A 24,275-nucleotide genomic window follows, 5' to 3' on the forward strand; every position below is an offset into this window, starting at 1 on the left:
CTTGTTCAAGTTTTATTTTAAATATCAGCTAGCTAGCTGTAGCACATTTATAGGGAAGTCAATGTCCCCATTCACAGGAAGAACATCTTAATGTCAAGAGCAGAATTCTCCTGACTTCCTGTCTGTTCAGGTGAACAGACCATATAAAGAGCTTCTATCTGACCTAGTATTACTGGAAAAGTTCTCATTAGCAGTGTTGCTAATGCATAAACCTCTCATTTCTCCAACTCAGGACAGAGGAATCTTGTGCTGTATTATTTTCCATGTTATTTTGATTTCCTGCACACTTCCAAATTCAGTTCTTATTTTTCCTCCACCTAGAATGTGTTTGAAGTTTTAGAAAAACTCCAGCTTATTTGTTTTTCTTACCCTTCTTTCTCCACAGAATCTTATGGCAAGAGCCCTCTATGATAACGTCCCTGAATGTGCAGAAGAGTTGGCCTTCCGCAAAGGAGACATTTTGACGGTGATAGAACAGAATACTGAAGGTCTTGAAGGATGGTGGCTCTGCTCCTTACACGGCCGGCAAGGCATCGTTCCAGGCAACCGTGTGAAACTCCTGATAGGGCCAGTGGTACAGGACAGTCCTTCTGGCCAGGATATGTCCAATTCAGGATTGATGCATCAATCCTTCAACCAGCAAAAGATGTACCAAGTACCAAGCTCACATGCCTCAGCACGGGACCCCGTCTACCAAGTGCCACCTTCCCATCTGAATCAGGGAATTTACCAAATACCCACTGGTCATGGTGTAGTGGGACAAGATATTTACCAGGTGCCACCCTCCACACAGCGATGTATTGACGGTCCAGCTCTGACTAACAAGGTGAGTGCATTTACTTTCATCTCATAGCTGCAAAGCAGGTCACTTGTGCTGACCATCAGTGAAGTGGTTAATGTCTAGTGATAGGCTGTGGACTTAAGACATAGGAAGGATAAATATAAACTGTATAAAGTTACAGCAATAACTTTACTGCTGTGAGAGGAAAAGAAAGGCCCACTTCTTAATGGCTTCCTTAATTTGCAACTGAGATGCACAGTAGAGCATTTTGGAGCTGTGCTACCACAGCTGCTAAAGGTGAGGGGAAGTATGTGATCCTGTGTCCTCACAGGCTCTCCAGGGAGGCTGAAGCACATCTGGCTTCTGGTGCTCTTGCATTATATGCTCAAAAGATAGTTGCTGCAGGAAGATTAACTCTCCCACAAATTAATGAACAGTTACATCATCTGCCCAAGTAATTTTCATTTAATTAAAAATGATGTACTGCCTTGCTGGAGAAGTCCCAGTGGGTCTAAACTACAAAGAGAAAGCAATGATTGATGTTGCAAGGGCCGTACTTGGAAGAGTGAGGGAGCAAGAGGATGATGATAATGAGCGATGTTTTAAGACGAAACCTAAAGTTTGTAAGGGTGCATTTGATATTTATCTACATGTAAATTTCTTGATTGAAAGTGGGAGCTGCAACAGCTCCATGATGCAGCCATTATGGCACCAGCTGAGAGCTCCCAAGGCTCCAGTGAGAGATGTTGCATTATGTGGGTCCCCCCTTATTCCTGCTGTCCCTCTCAGGCTCTCCCCATCTCCTGTCACTCCCTCATTTTACCTTCACAGGGTACCTGCTTCGTACCCTGGTGTCACAGAGTGCCTTGGTGGCTGAAAAGGGGTAAGGAAGGTACCTGAGGGAGGAAGGAGATTCTCCTGGCCTTCCAGACCCCTTATTGCCAAGCCAAAAATGTTCCTACAGTCCCTCCATTCTCAGCTCAACAGTTCCAGCTATTAGCATCCTCCTTACCTTTAGAGCTTAAAGCACAGTATTTATATCCAAGTTACATGAGCAGATGATGTCTCTGTCAGGAAGTTCCTGACTGGTTTAAACTTTCATCTCCTAATTTAGATTGGCAAGAGAGTCTGTTTCAGGTTTTTCCCCTGCCTCACCCCCAACTCAGACTTTTTCACATCAGGCCTTTGGAAGACATCTTCTAATGCTTTTATTTCCTTGTTACAATTTCATCCGTTATGCTTATCAAGGAAATTTTTTTTTCCTCTGAGCAAGAGAAAAAGATCTGTGATATCATTCCAAGTCAAGTTATAAAGAGGTTTGTTTTCTCAGCTTTTCCACAATTATGCTTTGTATGGTGCGCAGGTAGATAAAATGAGAAAACTGCACTTGCTGCACAGGTAGAGATAGAAGCTTTGCTGGAGCAATTTTGTGGGTTTTCTTGAAAAAGCTAACATCTTTTCTCTCCTTTTCTCCTTTCCCTGTAGGCTAGATAAAGTAAAATTTTTTTCTGGGGCAGTATAGTTCACTTGCCCACAGTAGCCTCTAGATACCCTCCAAGGTAGTTAGTGAACACCTGGTAAATAGCCTATTGATGGGACAGCACAGAAGAGATCACATTTTAGTGTATGTCTGCATGAAACATTACAGCATGGTGCAGAGATGCCTCAGGTAGCCAGCTTGGGCCGCAGGAGATGCGCCATACTGCAGAGCTGCACTGAAGTCTGTTGGGAAGCCCAGGATACTACCTTGGAATAAGTGCTATGTACTTTAATTTTAGGACCTGACCTGCCTAAATGACCGCTAGCATAGTTTACTTAGCATAAGGCAAGCGTGTGTGTACTCTGCACAGTCTAAGCCTGAGAGGAAAAAATTCTCCAATTGCATGTGAAGTCTCTTCTCCCTCCCTCCACTCTCTCCAGCTCCACTGAAACTAACAGGACATTGTGCAGAAACCTGGTTGCTCCAGGGACTGTGTTAAAATCCTAGATACACTGAGAAACTGAAATCTCTGTTCTAATTTACATGCAAACTTCTTGTTGAGATGCAAAAATCAGAGTCACTAAAGCACCTGTTTTCTCCAAGTTTCTGCCTAGAAATTTTTCAGCAAGCTTGAATATACATTTTTCTGAATTCAAGTCACCTTGTTTAGAAAAATCAAGACCATTTATTTGACTGGCTTATAACTAGTTTCATTTAATTCCTTGCAACCTATGACAGGTCAGCTATGTTGTATAAAAACCAAATGGCTACGCTACCAACTGTAGCATAAACTACACACACCTTTGTAAAGCATTTTACCCTCAAAGCAGCTACCAACATGCTTAGCACTAGCCAATTCTTGTTACTTAGGAGAGGATCGCTTTAGTCTTGACTTTAAATTTCACCCAAGAGCCCCGAGTCTCAGGATTCACTATGTATTACCAGCAGGCTTGCTAGGTGGCAAACCTCATGGCAGCGTCCTGCTTTGATCAGAGGCAGACATGTCTAGTCCCTTGGAATTGCTCAATTCTACACTGAAAAGAGCCCACTGGGATTGAAACTATGGTAGTAGACTAGGGAGAACTGTAGGGTTATTAGTAAGGGAGTCTGAGGTAAAAGGTACTCCATCCTTCATCATCTCAACCTTGCAAAATTGCTTTTTACTGCTACAGCTGCAACTATCTGCCAATGTCTCTGTGAAAGAAGAGCCTAAGTACGGGGAAGCACTTTAGCACTTGTCTCCTTTGTCTGAGGAAACAGTCTGTCCTCCAAATCCTCCTCTAGGGATTAGTAAAAACAATCCTTAGTATTAAGGAATGCTGTAAATCCTGAAGATTTGATTTTGGGAATCTTTGCTTTGACTTAGGAAATGATGAATCTCTTCTCAGACTTGTGACACCTGCCCCCATGGCTTAATGGAGCCACTCTGCCTTCTTCCAGCAGCAGAAACAGCTGGTTAGCAAGCTGTGTGTTTTGGCAGTTTTAAGGATGCTGAAGGGTTTTGCTACGAGGCCATCCTGCATGTAAGCCTTCTCCCTTCTGGTAGCAGTAGCTAGAGAAGACTGTGTCCTCTAGACGCCACTCTAAGCAGGACCAGCAGCAGTTTATATCCTATCCATTTCTGTGCACGTTTGCCTGTTTTCTTTGTGTAAATGTGTGGTTTGGCTGCCATGCAAGTTTTACAGGCAAAGCTTAGGAACTGCTGTCAGGCAAGAATTGTCTAGCCTCAAGCAACAGTAAATCAACAGCAGGCTTGTTATAAAGCTGTGCTGAGGTAACGCGCATCTCGTTAGCCAGAAAGTCAAAGCAAGTCAAAAAGGAGTCCTGAGGCAGGTAATTATAATGATGAATGATTCTGGCCAAGGTAGTTGTTGACAACAGAGCTGTATCTGCTACTTCTATCAAATAAAAATACCACCTTCTAAAACTCACCCTACAAATGACAGAGATAATGAGGGATGGTTTAAAATTAGCTTTGGTTAGCCCCAAGCTTTTATAGCTGTGCTGCAAGTTTAGTCAGGAAATGGTAACACCCTGAAGTGTGAAGAGTGTCTGAAGGAGAATAATGATATGAAAGCTGTATCTTAGAATTTATTCCTCCTTTCTGTGCTCCGATTTCAAACTTACTCTCTTTTGCTGCAATCAGCAAAGAGAAGGAACCTTCAAACAAATCTGGCATTCAGGAAACCTGGGTTTTATCCTTGCCACAGTCTTCTGCATAGTCTTGAGTGGTTTTTTTGCACCTCAGCAATCTCATCTGCAAAATATGTGGGGTAATTATAAGGGAACTCATTCTGTACAGACTGCTTTGTGAACATCCTTTGGGAACGGTGCTGTCAAAGCATAAAGTCTCTTTTGCATAAGTGATTAATCATTAGTTCACACATGAGCCTTAAACTAGGGAAAACTACAGGTAAAAAAAGTCACCACTAATTTAAACACTTTTTCTGGTTCAGCATTTCCCCCAACTGATCTGTTGTGTTGTCCCTGCTATCCTCAAAATAGCATTGGCCAAAAAATTTAAGGGAAACGTTTCCTTGTTAGAAAACAGTTTTGACAAATTCTGAAAGCTTTCTGTAGGAACCAGTAGCATTCAGGAGAACCTTTGATCAAGGGAAATCAGCACAAAACAGAGTATGAGGCTGATACACCACAGCTGTTCAACCAGGGAAGAGGCTGCACTGGAGGGCTTACCAGCCCTGAACTACAACTCCCACAAGGCATGGACTAACTTGGGCAAATAGAGATTAATGCCAGCTTGGAACACAGTCAGCTTTTCTGTTTGTTGGTCTGTTTGAACTAGAACTTTACAGTTCAGGAAATATTCAGATTTAGCCACCTTTTAAAAGTGGATAAAGCGGAATAAGGAAGGAACTCATATTCACAAATGGACATCCCTGGCCTATTTCCAAGTATAAACATGCCCTTGACAGATCAAGGGTTTCACACCCTGCCATCCTGCAATCTCCACCTTTTTCAAGAGGTCACTGCCTTCAGCAGGAGGTTTGTGTAAGCCACAGCTAAAGGAACCTTTTTTTCCCTGGTCTTTATTTATGTTAGAGTCATGTTGGTTGAATCCATGAGAAAATGGAAACACCACCCCACAAGCAGCACCACCCTGACAGTTCTGGCACAGACTTCAGTAGCATAAGCCAGTTAGCCACAGTATGACGTTTTTCCTTCCAATTAAACGAGTACTGTCTTAGCTGGTAGGAAACAAATGGCTGCATATAACGTTTGTTCCAGAAATAAGCCTGCCTTCATATTAGTACTTCATAAATGTGAAAACAGGCAAGTAAGAAGAGACATACATTAAGCATAGTAAAGAGTTCTGTGGCAGATATATTTTGTCATTAAAAAGAACAGAAGCATATCTAGTATTTTGTAGTTTGTTGGCAAAATGTATTTACATTCCAAGATAGAATAATGTCCCTGTTTACCCTCAAGACTGAAATACCACAGCTTCCTGCAATGTGGTTCACTTAAATGTCCCAAACAATCATTTTATAGTCCCTATTCTGCTTTCACATTACAAATTCTACTTTGCGGATTTGTATCCTTTGTAACAAAATGTTGCTTGTGTGCTAAAAGTGCTGAACACACAGCAAATTTGCCGAGTGCAGCAGGAATGGCAACACATACCTCAACACTTGGAGCTCTGTTTCAGAAAGTGCACTCTAAAGGATGAAATTCCCTCAAATTAAATGCCAACTCAGTGGTAAAACAGCACACAGCCTTTTCCTTAGACTCGAAAGTTTCACTTGTAACTTTCCATGTGACATTAATAGGAGAAAAGGCATTTTACTGATAAAAAGCCTGTGCAGTTAATCTATCCTCAGTGGTCTCCATGAAAACCACTGAGTGAATAAACTCTCATCCACGAGTCAGAGTAAGCAGTAGTTAGTCACTGATGTGATCTGTAGAGAAGTATTTTGAGAAAAAGACTGCATTTTATTAGGCTGAGCAAATATATGAGCTCAACATTACTCCCTGTTTCTTCCTAAGCACAGGGCTCTCTTTAATCAGTTCTATTTGTAGACCAGAGGCATGCATTTTTCCCTGTAGTACCAGAAAAAAGGCCAGTCCTGCAATCTCATCCAACAACTGAGGTCCCCAGGGACACTAATCTGCCTGCACAGGCACAAGTGCAGGATCAAGCCTTAGCTAAAAAAAGAATAATAATAAAAATGCGAGCTTACGGGTTCTTTCTTGGTGGTTAGAAACCTAACTGGACCTTTGGTTACATCTAAAAAGCACACTAACAGAACACTAATGGGTAATCTAAATTTCCCTGTAAGTACTAAAACCTAAGTACAGCAGTGGAGCATTTTACAGAAACGTGAGTAGAAAACCAATTATTCAAAAAATGAATCTTATAAGGAGGAAGTGTGGTTTCTGGAGATAGGAAATGGATAGATGAAGACTGATTGCTGACAGTCAGAAAACAGTTCTATTGAAATCTAAAGGCTTTGCAGGTATTCTATGATTTTGTAGATATTTTGTTTTGAATGAAGACTAATTAGCATCAGAATATCATCATTGCACATGTCTGGCATAACATGTTTCAATTTTTCTTTTTTGAATAGCCATGGTAATATTACATCAGTTTTTTTAAAAAAGAGAATCTAAATTAAGCTTTTTCCCAAACCAGATTGTTAGAATAGAATCAGTGAAATTCATGTAGTTAAGTTCTTAGGAGACAGAAACCTTCCATAAGAAAGTCCATCCCTAACCCTTAAAAGACACCAACATATTTCCATGGGGTTTTATCATCACTACTTTTTTATGTGCATAATCAGTCCTGACTGAGGTCTGGTATAATTATTATATAGATGCAGCAGACAATTAAGGATGGAGTTTATATCAGTTTAAGAGGTGCCTATACACCTTCCATAAACTTGCCAAAGCAAGCTATGCTTAATCTGAACACCAGTTAATAGGAACACTTGCCTGTACAGCTGCCTTGAGAAACCCATACAAAAACAGAGCCAGAATATAGCTTGTGAGCCAGAGAACCTCTACAAATCAAATTAAATAAAGCTTCTTCCTGATGGAAGGTTTTCATTGCCTACTTCTCTCAGAGCAACATGGTTTCCAACCTAAATGATTCAGGGACACTTCCATTGTTTCTGCCCAAGCATACCTCCAAGAGCACTCTGACAGACTTGAAACTCTTTAAGCATTGCCAATCTCAACCATTTTTCTTTTTTGCCTACTTGGAAATGCCAATTCACCAAAACTGACACTGTTGAAAGGGAATGATCTGTTCTGAGAAATGTTTTAAAGGAAGAAAGGAAACATTTGAAGGAAAACAAGAAGTCATGGAAATACCCTACTTCAACAATTCCCAAATGAGGCTTCCCCACCCTCCCCCCTTGCAACTTTCCATCTAAGAATTAAATATAGGGGGGAAGAAATAACAGAAATAAGATGAAGCTCCTCAAAAGAATTAAAATGAGTTGTTGGACTGAACCAAACTTGTTTGTGAGCCTTTAGTCTTTTATGTCATTCACAACAGCAAGACCACGCTCTGCCCTACCTGTCCCAGCACCTCATCTCCTCATCCTTTTTCTTCGTTTCTTCATTAGGCTTCTGTCTTTGAGACGAGGCAGTCATAGTATTACCAGCATAGAAAACAGGCGAGTGTTTGCCAAATGGTTCTTTGCAGAACAACCTTTTTAAAGTGGTAAGACTAGACAGACCGGGATGGCCAAAGGAAGACGCTGCTTTAAGTATTTATCATGGGTAAAGATATCAAAACACTGAGGTGCCAAGTTTCACCACACACTTGTCATTAATCAAAACTCCAGCTCAAATTTAATCATGGGTTTCCAGAGAATGCTTTATCAGATAAACATATTTCTCTACTAGAAGAACTTGACACACAGTAATTTGGGGATTTTGTTTCTCCCTAAGATCCATCCACATACATTTGTTTCAGAGTACATGCCTGTTCTATCACCAGTACTGTAACGTGTCAGCTCATTAGCCCTGTTGGCCAACATATGCAGAAATGGTGATGTCACTGTCTAAAAATGACTAATTGTCATGGGTATGGCACTGGCAAAACTCTTAGTGAGAGTATTGGACAAGTACCCTCTTTCACACTTCTCTTAAAAATGCTGATAATTTAATAATAACGGGTATGTTTTGTTCATCCCTCTTGTTCTCTTCCTCTCAAAAAATGGGACATCCTCAGAAGTGTTGGTTTGACTCTTTTTAATCACATTTTATAAGCAAGAATGACTCCACCAGAACCTAGGAAATACCCCTTCCCAGTCAGCCTTGCAATTCAAGGCCAGCCAGCACCAAGTCTGTTCCACTGAAGCAAGCAGAAGTGTTGCTCATAACACAACTGGCAGAAAGCCCTAGAGCTGATGTGAGCGAGAGCAAGATCAGGTCACGAAACCATCATTAAAAAAAAAGAATAAAAACAGTAAAATTTTGTCAGTGACAAAGTTGTTGAGCTTTTTTGTGCCTTGCACTGCTCATTCAGTAAGGTCTGTAGAGAGATGGACATTTGTATCTGCATTTAGTTTATGATCATGAACACCAGGAGCAAGCAAAAATTAAACACAATAATCCAAAACTACAGCTCACGCAAGTCAGCACCATTCCACTACACTTAATACAGGCCTGTCATTTTATGTTATTTGGAGCTTAGGTCATTTATGTAACACCATAGATTTAACAAAAAAAAAAAGTTGTTTGGAAAGACAATAAACCTGCACTTTAGATTTAGGAAAAATACAAAACTGAAAAATACTGTAATGAATCTGTTTTGTGTGCTGGTTAATGGAAAGGTTCAGACCATAAGTTGAAGAGTCAGGATTAGGCTAGCTGCAAAGGAGTTGGCTATATACCCTATACCTGTATCACCAGCAGTTGAGGGTCTGAATCAAGGCCAGCATGTGATTTTACATTTTTTTATTTTAAATCGATTTCACAACTTCTGCGCTACATCTTCAAGACTCACAAACCCAAACTTGCATAAGTGTGGTTGAAATAATATGATCTCAAAAGGAGAAAAGTGTTAACACCCATTTTCATTACTTGTTGCTATTTGCATTAGAATACCATGGGGGCATTTTTTTAAGACTGGGCATCTACTGGTGAGGCATTTCACAGCCACATTTAAAAGTTTGTTTAAATCCCTGAGCCTGCAAAGTTAAGCATTTTTAATTCAGTGCACCATGGATCAGTGACATCCGGACATGCTTTAGCCCTGAGAGCATGTACAGTTACAGCAGCAAAGCAGATCTTCATAGGTATATAAAAGTCTTGGGCAACATACGGACATAAAGCATAGAAGAAAATAAGCAGGTATTTTAAAGATGGAAACATCAAGAACTATGAATCAGTTCTGTATCAGGGTAGTGCTTGTCATATATCCTTATCTTCACACATCTTGAATCTTACTTCTCAGAAAATTCACTGGGGAACACCCGATCAAAGACAAGGAGCGGTGTCACTATGCGTGTTGATACCACATTTCTTTCCGCCATGCAGTAGAAGTGATAACTCAGCCCAGGGAAAAGAATAGTCATTTCTATTGATTTCCTCTTGCCTTGCAAAAATGTTTGGGCTCATAGCACTAGAAACAACTCAGAGTTGCAGCTACAAGCCTGGTGCATTAGAAGAAACACTTCTATAAGTTTCCTCCCCTCTTTCAGCTTGTGAGCCTTGATCAAAAGCTCTCCAACAGTTCAGTCTTGGCAGAAAATACTCCACTAGAGCATTTTATAGTGGTCTAATGTTCATACATTATTTAGGTTAAAGTGTTATGATTCCATAAACCTAAGACCTATAGCAACTTAACAAAAATAAGCATTTATAAGAACTAGTATCCTTAGCACACGTGAGAATGAAACCCCAATTTTTTACTCACCAACAGCTGGGCAACACATTGTATGTCATAGTATATAGCAAATAAGTAAGTCAAGGCTACTGCTTCATAAAAACATTTTTGCCTTTTTTTTTTTTTTTTTTTTTTTTTACAGCAGACAATACTGAGTGATACAATAGGTATTACTGTCAGGAAATTCATTATCAGTCACTGGAAATCTTGATGCAGCTTGCAAAAGACAGGAGAGGAAACGATGTACTTTCTGCAAGAAGGACAGAGTTTTAGCCAGCCAGCCAGGTTCTTTCAAATACCAGATTACCTTAGAGACTCTATTCTTTAACACAACCTTCTTGCAGTTCAACTTAGCCACAGAACCTTTCACAAGAAAAAACATGTAAGGAAACACACCTAGCTTCCTAAGTACATACAGCAAAACAGAAAGGGCCAAGAGGTGGCTCACTGCCTGATCCAGCATCGTTCAATGGCTCCTGCCACTGCCTTCCAAAGGACTAGGAGTTCAGGAGAGTAGGGACTAGGTTTTTTTATTTTTTTCTCTTAATGCTCTCTCTTAAAATTTCCCCATATTCTCTTTGGCTATTTCATTCTCCTTACAAGCCTAAGAAAGCCCAGGTAGCCACTGTATATCTGCCTAAGAGCCTTAGGAACAGAATTTCAACAACAAAGAGTTTTGTATTAAATTTACAGAAATACTTTACAACAGAAAACAAATTTGTTCTTTTTCCTTTACTTACGTTTTGATTCATTTTTCCCTTATCCAAGCTTTATCACAACCTCATTTTACACACCACCACTTGACCTCCTCCAGGGCAGGACTCTTCCCAGGGTGAGCTACAGCTGATTTTAATAGGCACAGGACTGACAGGTGAGATTAGCAGCAGTTGATGGCAGGAGCTCATCAACTGCTGAGAGTTACCCATGGGGTGAAGAGAGCATCATGGGAGGAAATATATTTTAATACAATTCTTCATCCAGATTGAAAATAAACATATAAAATTTATGTCACGTGCATCTTATTTTCCACCTCCAAAAAGCACTGATCTATTTTAAAAGCAGTCAGTAGGGTCTTGGGGTTAAGAGGCCATGCTGGGAATAGCAGGCTGCCCTTTTCAGCTCCCCTGTCTGCCCATGGTTTTGCTGGGACAAGGTGTTGCAGAGGTGCAACATACCTCTGCTTCAGTTCTCTCACCTGGTGAAGCTTGTTTCCCATCATTCTGCATATCAAGCATTGCTGTTCATGGGCACAGGCTGAATTCCGCGCTCCACAGTGCTGCTATAAATTCAGAGTAATTCTGTTGGCTTCAGTAGGTTTATTTGCTCTTTGACCTTGTTAAACAATGTAAACTACAGTATTTTGCATCCGCTATAAGCACAAAAACTGTCTTGTTGCTGCCTTAGTTAGGAATGTTCTCTATTGCAGCCTAATGTCCATTTTAATCCTGTAAGAAATAGAATGGAGTTTTTTTCCTTATATTTAAGGAAGAGGGATTTATTGAACCACAGGACTGGATATTTTGCAAAGTACATGCACATTCAGCTCTTTTTCTTGGTTAGGAACATGCCATTGGCATGGAAAAGTCCCAAGTAATTGCTTTTGGAAGAGCTTGGTCTTCAGCAAGAACAGAACAAACTTTCTGCTCAATTCTCTTTGTTTTGCAGTATTGAAAGTTTGAAGTAGGCTCATTACATGTTTCACCAGAGCCAGACCTGGTCCCCGCTAGTTGCTCTGCATGGATTAAGTGGTTAACAATGTTTTGAGAATGTTGGGCTAGATAGTTTGTGGGAACACCATCTGTTTCCTTTAACGTGTAAACAAGGAAAATTGCTGGTTTGAAATGCAGGATTATTTAAACTTGGATGACCACAGGCATTCTTAAAAGAGAAGAGGTAAAAGGAAAAAGAATCCTCATGAGGTCTGAAGTTTAGTGACATTTGTTAGGAAATAAATTCCCAAGTACTAGACGGGGCTGCTATCCCTGTTAGTGGAAGAAGGGGAACTTTTCTTTTGCATCCACCTCCTTCCTTCTGAAGTCCATCTTCAAAACTAAACTGCCATCGAACATTCAAATTCATAAAAAATGCTTCAACAATGTGTTGAAAGGGCTGAGCATCCCATTCAGAATCAGCAAGTTCATTTAATTTATTTATGGATGAATACCCAAAATCAAAAGTTACTTCTGAAAACACTAGGTTTGGTACCTTTCTTACTTCACCTACCCAGCTACCTCCCTCTTCCTCCTACAGACTACATGGCCTGGCTTCCCATGTGAGGTCATGTCTTGGGGACAAATGTTCCTCATTTTCACTATGTCAGGTAGCATGGGTTTTCTTTTAATTACTGTTACAAAATGTTCACTCAAGATGTGTTTTGGTGATTTGCTGCTTCTGTTCTGAAATAACTAGAAACAGTCCAGAGGCACGTTTAACCTTGTGAAACATGTTGGAAGGGAAGAGCAAGTGAAGGTACGACAGGAAACGTTCTTGTACTGAGTGCAGACCAGATCAGCATTTGTAGAGGATTTTATGACTAAATCACTCAGAACTTGTTGCTGGATAATAATCCTCCACATGGGAAAATATACCTGAGTCACTATGAGAAGAAAGTTGTCTTTCATGTTACCAACAAACCTTGGGTGCTGCTGGGTTTCTTAAAGCCCTATTTTCTGTCTTTTGTATGGCTTTTTCAGATGCCTGAGAAGGAGCAGATATAAAAGCCTCTGATGCATTTTTATTTGGAAAATAAATGCCACCTTAAGTAGAGTGCACTACTAAGCACAGCCTTGCAGACAGCTCAGGTCTTCTGTCTGCAGTCACCCATGTAGGCAGGCTGTACTGATGAATACCCAGAATCAGACACTTCATGTTTTAACCTCTCACCTCCTTTGACAACAGCCGGAAGCACCCAGAGCTGGGGTTTGTTTCACCCAGATAAAGGAGTGACTCTGCTTGGCCATTAACTTCATGTTAGTCAAGCCTGGGAAAGAGCGAAAGTGTCAAGATACAATGATAAAGAAAGTCCTGCAGCGCTGAGTGAAACTGGCTTCCTTTATCTGGCCAGTCTAGCTTTAGTGTAGTTATTTAGGATTGTATCACAGCACAGTAAATAAAAGCAGCAGCCGTGTAGGACTGTAAACCTTTCATATAGCATCTGGTATGTCAGCCTTTTTTGAAAAATGGGAAAGGCCTCTCAAGATGAGCTACAAGAATAACTGTAGCTGCATAATACTCCTGTATGCACAGTGAGGGAGAATCTTTCTGTAAATACTGGGCATGAGCACAGCTTCTCCTCCACTTATGTTCCAGGCTCCACGGTGTAAGGATATCATCTGCTCTGCCACCAGGGCTTCTTTCTACACAAGCAAAGTATCATGTTTACCTCTAACAACAAGAGCAAGTGGTTTTACTTATGCATGCTTAGGGACATGATTTAGTGGTGGACTTGGCAGTGTTAGGTTTACGGTTGTACTCTATGATCTTAAAGGTCTTGTCTAACCTGTGATTCTGTGCCTTATTACCTGTGCTCAACTCCTTTTTTTAATATATATTTTTTTATATTTGAGACCTGTGACTTTGAGTTTGCTCATGGAAGTTAATTCTCTAATGGAGCAAGGAGAGAGTGGTGGTGTCTTGTATCCTGAATGAGCTTAGGCATGAGATGGGTAGGACAGTTATTGCGAGCCTGCGTAAAGGCGCTTCTCTGAAGTGCTGTGCAAACCTTGGAGAACTGAGGTGCCATAAAGCTTCTACCAGGGGTGCCATACATTGCCTCCGTGGGCAGGATTGTAAGAAGGAACACATATCTGAGGCCTGGAGGAGATCTGGTCAAATTTTACTCCTGCTCTGGATTTAGGATAGAGTTCAGCTTCTGGAGTAGACCACGACTGAGCAAGGGTTTTTGGAGCCTGACACAGCCTGACTCCCACCTTGTCTGACTGGGAAATGGTGAGCAGGTAAAGCAGAGACGAACTGCAGTGGTGCACCGGTCCTCCCTGCTTCCAGGGCTGGTGGGGGACCTCTGGCTGCCTGCCGTGAACAGTCGGTTTTTTGTCTGGGACGGTCAAGCAGTTTCCCGGCATATTAGCAAGCAGCCTAGTGCCTTCATGGAGATGGGATGCCCAGGAAACAGCCCTTTGTTTTCACTGTGCATTGTCTGTTCTCCCGGGGGATCATTTTTAAACACCCAATGACTCATTGTTGAAGCAATGCCATGGTTGTAATTTTGGAGCCCCTGGAAGGAACTTCTGAGTAAACATTGCTTAAAACCAAATCCTTCTGTTCCTGACTTGGGTGGAAAGCATTTGACTAGCAGCACCCAACTGAAGAAAAAAAAAATAAAACTGCAAAAAATATACAGTGAACTGTGCTAGTCTGATCACTAGCTCACACTGTCAGAAAAAGCATGAAGAACTGGTATTGACACAAGTTAGAAGCTTCTCAGGCAAACAAAATAATCCCAGTATTACATGAAAGTGGCCTGGGAGGGATAATGTTTGGAGTGATCCATTATGGAAAGTTTCCAGTAACTTAAGGGAGAGCTTTATTAAAAGTTTTGTCTATAGGTACCTTTTACAATGCGGTAGGTGTCTCTGTGAGAGAGGCATGGTCTGTCCTAAATTCACTAAATTTTTAGATTCTTTTAAAAAAACTCTTATGTATATAAGCCCTTAAGAGGTGAAAAATAAATAAAATAAACCCCATACCGAGTTCAGCTTCTCTCATAGGCAGCAAACTGACCCAGCACTCTGGAGACTGTATTGCTTCCAGTTCCTGTCCTCTGATGCTAATTCAAGGAAAAGCAGCTGCAAAAGCTGCTGTCTTCCCCTCCTGCCAGGCGCGGGTGTTCCTCCCTCACTGAGGGCACGGGCAGGCAGTGCAGTGGCCAGCGCTACCAGGCCTTGGGCTACTGACATTGAATCAGACCTGTACTGTATGCTGGTATGGCAGTCACCTCAGGGGGGAAATCCAGCGATTGTTTCATGGTACAGGGCCAGAGATTACACAGCAATATTTGGGCAGAAAGTAAAAAGAAGGAAAGGCTGTGGTGTTAACATAGCAGAGAGGGGGTAGCAGGTTAGCATCAGGGACTTGCCCTGCAGACAAGTTGTCAAGCAGAACTCACGGTGAAATCTGGCCAGGATGCTAGGATTCCTTACAGCAAAAACTGTTAAAGGATCTTTACTGAGCATTTGGGCAGAAACTCTGTTGTATGTCTTGCACACATTTCTAAAGACAGTTAGGTAGCTCTGGTACAGAATTCTTCCCAGCTGAGTAAAAAGCCACATCTTACACGGGCCTATGTAATTTGCCATTTTATGCCTTTGGGTTACGGTATTTATATTTTTTGGTTAGAGCTAAATAGCACCAGCAGAGGTTAAGATGTCAGCATTTCCACTGTAAACCCAGCTCTTTCGTGGGGTTAGGTAACATTTTTTATATCATGCTGTACTGAAATTCTGCCGTGCAGATGCTGTCCAAGACATAAGGTATTTATTTTTCACCAGATTTTATTTGAAGTCATTATGGTAGTTAATGGTTTAGAAAATGACAAAAAATGTAAATTCTAAGCTTTTTTTTTTCAGAGGCTGTTCTTGCATTATGTACTTGAAGAATGGCTTAATATTTCCTATCTCTTAGCTGCTAATATAGACAAACCAAACAGACATAGCAAAATTGAATGTCCCACTTTGGAAGGTTTACACGTGGCCTTTCTATGTAAAGAATTTCCAAAGCCACAGCTCACACTCAGTTATCCAGGATGTTGTGCTGTGGAGCACAATAATGCGCGACATCCTGCTGGAGTAAGTGAGAAATACCTCCAGGAGCAAAGGGGTAGGCTTCCAGAGCCCAAACGTAGTATTTTAAGCCTCTGTCAGTAAGTGGGAATACTCAACACCTCAGCAGGATCAGCGTGTAGATAGCCCAGATCTCGGTGAGCGGGTGGTGTAACCATCACCTCGTGTGGTCTGTGCTAATGGGCGCTCAATGAGAAGAAGGGACCAAGCTCTCTTAGACCTGCTGGGGAATCTGTGCTTGACAAACAGAAGGTACTGTAGCACTAGCAAGCAGCTGTGTCAGAACTGGTCTGGAAAGAAAAGATGGTGCATTTGTAACTACTAACAGTCATTTTGCAATGTTCAACTGTCAGAAGTATATGTAGATTTGTGTTACTAACATTGCCACATAAAGCGTGAATGTTAATAGTACTGGATTGTTTATACCCTGTGCAGTTACAGAGAGAACATGCCAAAATCCTCAGAGACTTATGTTTCCTCTTTTTCTTTTATCCCACAGGTAATAACTCCAGTCAGGTCAGGACAAGGTTATGTTTATGAATTCCCTTCCAAATACCAGAAGGATACCTACGATATCCCCCCTGTTCGCCCTCTCCAAGGGGTAGGTACCAATAAAACTGCCAACAGCACTGATAGGGCACAAAAGGTGATGAATTTCTACCAGAAGGTTATGAGCAAAGCAAGTTCTCTCATTTCAGAGAGAAAATATGTTTTAATTAGATGCTGTGGCTTATTCACAGAGCGCAGAAGTATTTCAAAGTTGTATTTGATGTTGACTAAGAGTTGGCAGCACACCAAACGCAGAAGTCCCATTTGTTTTCTGTGTTTTGATCAAAGGGTATATCTAAACAGAATAAACTTGCTGCCTGGGAACAATTTATTTTCCCCTTACTTTGTTGTTGCATAGTTGACAGTAATTCACTCAGAAAGGGTAAAATTATCGCCTAGATGAACAGCTACTATGCAGGGAGTTGTTTTCGCCACATATCTACTGCACCATGTCACTGAACTTGAAATATATCTTTGTTCTGGGGAACACCCTTAGCATTCAATCCCCAAGACCACAGACATCTAGAGTGGATGCTTGCAGGACCTGTAACTCAACAACCCTGCATCTCACCATGGCTCTTTGACAGAGCAGCTCCTCTAGGGAACAGCCTTGAAGCCCACCAGTACATAACACAGACTGACACCGAATGGCTGGACCTGTTGCCAAGTCTGGGTTAAGAGACATTCAGACAGTGGCCTCAGATCACACGCGGAACCCACTGTAACGTAGGACCTGCCACCGTGTGGGACGCTGGAAACATCTGACAGCTGTACTCTCTGCTAGTACGACAGCTCATGCTTGCACCTGATAAAGCAGATAGGCGATGCTGACAGGGGCAGCCTTAATTTCAGAGAGTTTAGTGTGTACTAGTACAAGCTTATTCCTCAACCCCTCTAATCTCTATCAGTAAGGGTGTGATCACTTCTGGTCGCACAAATATACTGGTCCCCTGTTCACCCCAATAGGTATCTGTAATAGACTGGCCTTGATTTAACTCTCAGGATAAAAGTCAGCTGTGACTTTATCTCTCCAGCCTGTTGTTCACACAGTTGCCCAGAGGGGACCTAGCAAAGTGCATTTCCTCCTACCTGTCCGAAATGCCAGGCAAATCCAAGCAGCTCTCCCATATGAAATGAAGTTGAAGAGCTCTGATTATCTTCAGGCTGATTGAGAGGAGACACGGAAACCAAGAAAACACATCTGAGATCAGAACTTTCCTGAGGTGACTTGTTTCTGTAACCAGTGTATTCTTTCTTTAGATATATGACATTCCCCCCACATCAGTTAAGGGGCCTGCACTTCCAGTTCCCATGGGAGAAGCAAAAGCTTTAGGAGTCTATGACATACCACCTGCCAAAGGGGTAAGCATTACACTGTTTTGACAAGATTTTTGTGTTTGACCAAAGACATGTTTAAACAAGAGTTCATCTGTGATCATGAATAAAAAGGAGATTCAGTACTTTAAAGATTTCCTTAGATTTTTAAACTGTTAAAACTGATAAAGTGAAGCACTGCATCAAAATTATTAATGTTATGGAGCGTGAATTGCTAATTAGACCTACATTATATTGTGTCAGCATGCTGCCTTTTTGGATTTTGCTACTTATGAGAACCTGCATGAGGATGAATGTTAAAAAGTGAGATATTAAAACTGATGCTCAGTCAAACTCAGGATAAGTAGCTGACTCCAGGAAAGTCAATGGTAGATCTGCCATCCCAGCATTTTATAAGCCATATGGAAGATGGAAAATATTTTGCTATTCTAGCCAAAGGTTTCATGGTTTGCTTTCTGTGATTCAGGTCTATGCTACACCTCCATCTGCATGCCGAGATGATACAGGCCTGAGGGAAAATTTGCAGGATTTTTCATCTGCAGTGGGCCACAGTGTAAGACCAGAAGGAGTATATGATATACCTCCTCCCATCACCAAAGCAACTGGGAAAGAACTTAATAAATTTTCTCCTGAGAGCCTCTTATTGCCAGATGGAGCGCCACAGAAACAGAATGTTTATGACATCCCTATGAACCATCAAAACCATTTTCTTGGACAGCAAATTGCACCTCAGAAGGATGTTTATGATACCCCAAGGGGAGTTGCATTCCCAGGACAACAGACAGGACTCAGTGAAAATCTCATCCCAGAAGGAAGAGAAGGTGTATATGATGTGCCACCACCAGTCCTCCAAGACACTAAAGGCTTACAGGATGTGACTGATGGGATAAATAGGTTATCTTTCTCCAGCACAGGAAGCACAAGGAGTAACATGTCCACATCTTCAACAACATCCAAAGACTCTTCTTTCTCAGCATCAACTGCACAGGACAAAAGACTAATCCTTGATCCAGACACTGCTATAGAGAGGCTTTATCGCCTCCAGCAGATGGTGGAGATGGCTGTTAATAACCTCATGGCCTTCATTACAGCAGACTGGCGGTCTTATGGATATATGGAAAAACACATCAATGAAATTCACACTGCTGTGGATAAGGTAGAGCAGTCGCTGCTGGAGTACCTCCAGTTTGCAAAAGGATCAGCGGCCAATGCTTCCTGCCTCCCTGAGTTCAGCCTCCTTAACAAAATGAAGAGAGAGGTGCAAAGGCTGGAGGACTCTTACCAGATCCTTACCCAAACCAGTCACGACTTGAACAGCTACAACTGGTCTTTGAACGTTCTAGCTGTCAACAGACTGCAGAACAAGTGTGATGACCTGGATCGGTTTGTTATGGTGGCAAGGACAGTCCCGGACGATGCCAAGCAACTGACCACTACCATCAGTGTCAATGCAGAGGTGCTTTTCAAACAGACATTGAGCAGCTCACGTTTCAAAAATGTACCAGAGAGTATCATGAACGCTCCCGACTATGTATATGACAACCCTCATATGCAGCGTCACGGAGAAAAAGCACAGAACCACTGCAGTTCCCTTCCTCCGCTCCTGAGTAAAGGTCAGCACCCTCACAGTACCACCAGTGAGAGCTCAGAAAAGAGCTGGATGGATGACTATGATTATGTTCACCTGCAGGTAGGTAAACCTAACACCTTGTTCTGCACAAGGCCAAGTAAGAGCTGTCTGGTTTTTGCAGAAGCTGTTTGCAGGAAAGTAGCAATTGGATTGTCACACTAATACATATTCAGGAGTAATTTCACCAGGGTGATTACTTCCTCTCAAATAGGACTGTTGCATACATAATAACAATAGCCTTTTGCTCTGCCACACTGTCCTTTTCTTCTCTATACTCTTAGTGGTGCACTATCAGTGAAAAAGCCAATATAAAGAAGCCTGTTATTTGACTTACGAGTTGTCATTTAGCTCAGGGGCGGTTTTGATTTAACACAGTGTCTTATGTTATGCAAAACAGGGGAAAGAAGAGTTTGAAAGGCAACAGAAGGAGCTGCTAGAAAAAGAAAATATCATCAAGCAGAGCAAACTGGAGCTAGAGCACCATCAGGTATGTTCACTCAGGTGCAATAATCACACTGAAATGCGGTGTTCCTTGCACGTAGGGAGCACCGGTCGAATAAAGCAGGAGGGGCCCTTCCCTTAGCAGTGTGCAGCTGCTAGCATCATGGCTGTGAGGTGTGCCCCAGTGCCAGCACACGCAGTTGGAAAGTCCCAGGTGCTAGATGGTGAAGACGGCAGGTGTGAGGTCTTGGCTAAACAGTGGCTCTAGGTTAGTTTCTTTCCAAGGGGGATTTGTGCCCATCGGGCTCCACCATTAATGGATTTATCAAGGCAAAGATCAAGGACACGCACTGTGATGCTCCAAATGGGAAATGGTGAGCATCAGGATTTTAGCACCTTCCTGGCCCTGTGCATATGTGTCAGCGATTGCTTATGCCAAAGAAATTGTGTTTACTGCAAAGTAGCTGTTCTGAAGATCACCCTCGCTGCCCTGTTCATTTCCTTGTTGCCACTTTGTAATTGAGTGGAAGCACAGCCACAGCTCTCAGTGTTTAAAACAACATCTCTTGTGACAGGAATAAACCCCTTGAAAACAATTTCCAAGCATCTCAGTTGAAGAAACTAATTAATTTTTTATACAATGCACCATTGTGGTGGGCCCAGTCCATACGTATAATAAAAAGCAGTCTCTATCACCAGAAGTTTACCACAGAGGAGACACAGACATCTGCAACGTCTCACAGTGGGTCAGTCACAGCCAGCTGGAGAACTTGGCTTTCCTGACCTGCAACACAGTGCCTTAATCACTTGACTACACTGAATACACATGCCACTTGCACATCAGCGAACGTCAATACTGTCAACTTACATACTGTGCTTAACATCACTTAAAATGCTAGACAAGTAGGTCATATAAGGTAGAAGGCTGTCACTTTGCCCTCATATTAATTCTTCAATATGTTGTTGCTGTATTGTATGGCAGAAAATTGTACAAGCAATGTGGAGGTGAGAGTTAAAGGTTTGTCATCTCAAAATCCCACAGAGATGGCAGCTTTTTAAAGATTGTGTAGGAGTCATTGCCACTTGGATCCATCTCTCTCACTTGTCATTTCAGAGTATTCCAAATGAGCAACAGTCTTTTTGCTTTTTTTTAAAAAAAAAAAAGTATTGTAGATGTTTTTCTCTTCTGAACTCTGCGTATTTGGATTTATGGTAACCAAAGTACTTGATTACCCCTCACTCTCCAAAATAAAAGATCTTAGAAAAAAATATATGTACTACTTTTTATTTAGCATAAGGTCAATCTAGGATACCTGGGAGTGTCCTGAGGCATAAAGTGAAGTTGTAATACATAATGTCTTACGAGAATGTTCTTTGAAGAGAGCCTTTTTATTTGCCTTTCAGATCAATCAGTTTCAACGTCTGGAGCAAGAAATCACAAAGCCAGTAGAGAACGACATCTCAAAATGGAAGCCACCTCAAGCTCTCCAGACTGCAAACAGCACTGCCACCTCCCGTGACAGCCAGCTGCTTTTATTCTATTCTGACCAATGCGAGACTCACTTCAACTCCCTCCTAAACGCCATTGATGCCTTTTTCAGTTGTGTCAACACTTCTCAGCCCCCCCGGATCTTTGTGGCTCACAGCAAATTTGTCATTTTGAGCGCTCACAAACTTGTGTTCATCGGGGACACGCTCACGAGGCAAGTGACGACTCAGGACATACGCAACAAAATGATGAACTCCAGCAACCAGTTGTGTGAACTGCTGAAGAGTGTTGTTCTGGCTACCAAGATGGCTGCCTTGCATTACCCCAACACAGCAGCCCTGCAGAAGATGGTGGACCGGGTAACAGAGCTGTCGCGTCACGCACAGTTGTTCAAACTCTCGCTGGTCCAGATGGCATCCTTATGAAACCCGCTGGAATCCAACCCATGAGCAGCAAAACAGAAAAGCAAACGAACTGGAGCTATTTTTTTGTAAATGTTATCATTAATTTTTTTTTTTTTTAGATATTTTTTATGAAATATTTTAAATACATACTTATGCATTAGAGAATCTAATGAAATCAGGGATCTGGGAATATATGTGGTTCTGTATTATATTTCTAATACACATTTAGAGTTGTATACACTGCATATATGTATATATTGCTACATTCCCTAAACATCAATTAAGCACCTTAAAAATTACGCGTCGGGTAAACAGTGCATGTATTTTGTATATACTGCCTGTTTTCTCAGTATATTTGTTAACTGGATGCTGCACTCCATCTTGATTTTCATTCCATCTGGATTTTGGCACATGGACTTGGTTGTGAAACCTACTTGTAGCAATCCATGAAGCAAGTGTAATGGTTCTCATAGAACTCCATTCCCTTCTTAGAAATTACTTTCTATAGGTTAATTCCATGAAATTTAACTCTCCTCTTGATGTTACTTTGTTATGTACAGCATTTGATCATTCTGACCAGCATGTATGTGCAACTGCAACAAGCAACACATCAAGCAAAGTGTACAGCATTTGGGAGAAAAGCATTCTTAGGCCGTGCAAGAAGCAGAACCTTCTAAGGAGGAAGGCAGAGTTGTATGTATTTAATATCTTCTGGCATTCAAATTTTGCTGTTTCTAATTGTGCATCATGGGATTTCAAAACGTGGATGGATTCCCAGTGATGTAAATTCATACATGTTTACCATGTATGTCCTTGCTTTGGCAATTAAGTTTAACAGTCAGGCTCGAAAGCCTTGTTGTTCATGGACTCCGAGTTATCCTGAGAGCATCCCAGGATCCACCACGCTCATCACTGAGGATGCAGATGAGCAGTGTCTCAAAATACCAGTCCCTTCCAGAGGGATTAACATACAAATTGTAATTTGCATGGAAAGAAAACAGCTTAATTTGAAATAACAGATATTTAAACATCTCTATAGCATATACAAGGTTTAATAGCACTTATTTTTCTAGGATGTATTCTTGGAATTAATTGCATCTACTTCAATTCTGACTTTCATTCAACTATTGGGTTTTTTTTCCAAATTCTGTTGCATAGGTGCTGGTCTTTCTGCACTACCCTGTTGCCAAAAATGACCTCCTGTTTTAACGGGGCCTTTCCATCAGTACATACACATAGTCCTACCCAGTAATTTTCAATTGAGACCCTTAAAAATTGTTAGCAGAGTGGTAGACTCCTTTAGAAACATAATGTATGCTGTCTGCTTCAAAAGACATAGAAGCTTATTTGTCTTCACTGCCTTTAGTGAACCCCCTAAAAAAAAAAAAAGTCACAGAACACCATTTTCCTGTGGTCCTCAGACTAAAAGCCATGCTGTAAAAGCAAGCAATAACTCTGGTAAATTCCAGGTGATTCTGGCATTTTTAAAGCAGAAGCAGTACTGCCCTTGGATAATTCAGGGTTGTCACATGTTGGTGTGGTCAGAGCATTTGGATCAGCAAGCAGAACACTGGTAAATAAGCAGTTGTGAGATCAGCAGCACCTAGAAAACAGGCACTTCTGCCTAATTTCTCACTTTCCCAGTTTGTATCTGAACACATGCCGTATGGAACTGGGATTTGTTGTCTTAGATAACAAAACCATTTCAGCAGCGTATGAAGTCTTGCAGCCTTAATGTATTGTCTCAGAGTGAAGACTGCTTTCAGCTACCATAACGTCGCTTCCAGAGCCTACAGAATGTTTCTGGAAGGGCAGCGGGAGCCAGCATGACCTCAGCTGGCTCAGAATCAGCTCCAGGGCTTGGCTCTGACGTAACACCCAGAAAGGACAGTTACACTATCATAGCTGATAACCGGTTGCTGACAAGCAGTCCATGTTTAACCTGTTTTGTACTAGTGGGATGTTTGAGACTCTTTTGGTTTTCCGTGTCCATTTTTCTGACTGTATACTCTTAGAAAGAGAAAACGCGTTTTGAAGCTTAGTGGTTATGTTAGTTTAAGCTCTCAAAAAGAGAACCTTTATTGCAAGCCTGTATTATAGTTTGCTGTCTTGTAGAGAGTAATTTTGAAATGATTAAATGACTAGGTTTTTTTACATAAAAAAAGGCAGCTCTTGGTCTCATTTTTGCTTGTTTTCAGAGTCCTCTAAGCATAATAAAAGGAAATATTGCTGCTTGCTAGTACTATCACAGCTATTCTAAAATGAGGAGTTCACTTTCCACTGATCAGTGCTTACAGCTTGAAGTGAGAATGTGAGGGTATAAGAGAAGGGACAGACAATTTCTCTGCCCGCCCAGAAGCAGGTGAAGCATTTATCCAACTCAACTATACAAGGCGTCAAGTCCGAAATACGACCATCAGGGTCTACAGTGCACCGGGCTGCGCTCCTGCCTCCTTTCCGGTGTCTGTTCCTGCTGTGCGAGCTGCATCCCCTTATCATGGCAGGAGCAG

The 24,275-nt window shown here is 41.6% G+C and overlaps 1 protein-coding gene across 2 annotated transcripts in view; it reads left to right on the plus strand.

The window, feature by feature from the left end:
• Nucleotides 1-23,929, plus strand: part of NEDD9 (neural precursor cell expressed, developmentally down-regulated 9) — a 77,906-nt gene extending 53,977 nt beyond the window's left edge. For both annotated transcript variants that reach the window (XM_074871957.1, XM_074871950.1), the window contains exons 2-7: nucleotides 386-826; nucleotides 16,417-16,518; nucleotides 17,727-17,828; nucleotides 18,268-19,491; nucleotides 19,829-19,918; nucleotides 21,277-23,929. In XM_074871957.1, coding sequence (XP_074728058.1) covers nucleotides 386-826; nucleotides 16,417-16,518; nucleotides 17,727-17,828; nucleotides 18,268-19,491; nucleotides 19,829-19,918; nucleotides 21,277-21,786 — 2,469 coding nt within the window. In that variant the 3' untranslated portion in view covers nucleotides 21,787-23,929. The remainder of the gene's footprint in view (nucleotides 1-385; nucleotides 827-16,416; nucleotides 16,519-17,726; nucleotides 17,829-18,267; nucleotides 19,492-19,828; nucleotides 19,919-21,276) is intronic.
• Nucleotides 23,930-24,275: the final 346 nt, after the last annotated feature.

Source organism: Strix uralensis, chromosome 1 (genome assembly GCF_047716275.1).
Source record: "Strix uralensis isolate ZFMK-TIS-50842 chromosome 1, bStrUra1, whole genome shotgun sequence".
Classification (NCBI taxonomy): domain Eukaryota; kingdom Metazoa; phylum Chordata; class Aves; order Strigiformes; family Strigidae; genus Strix; species Strix uralensis.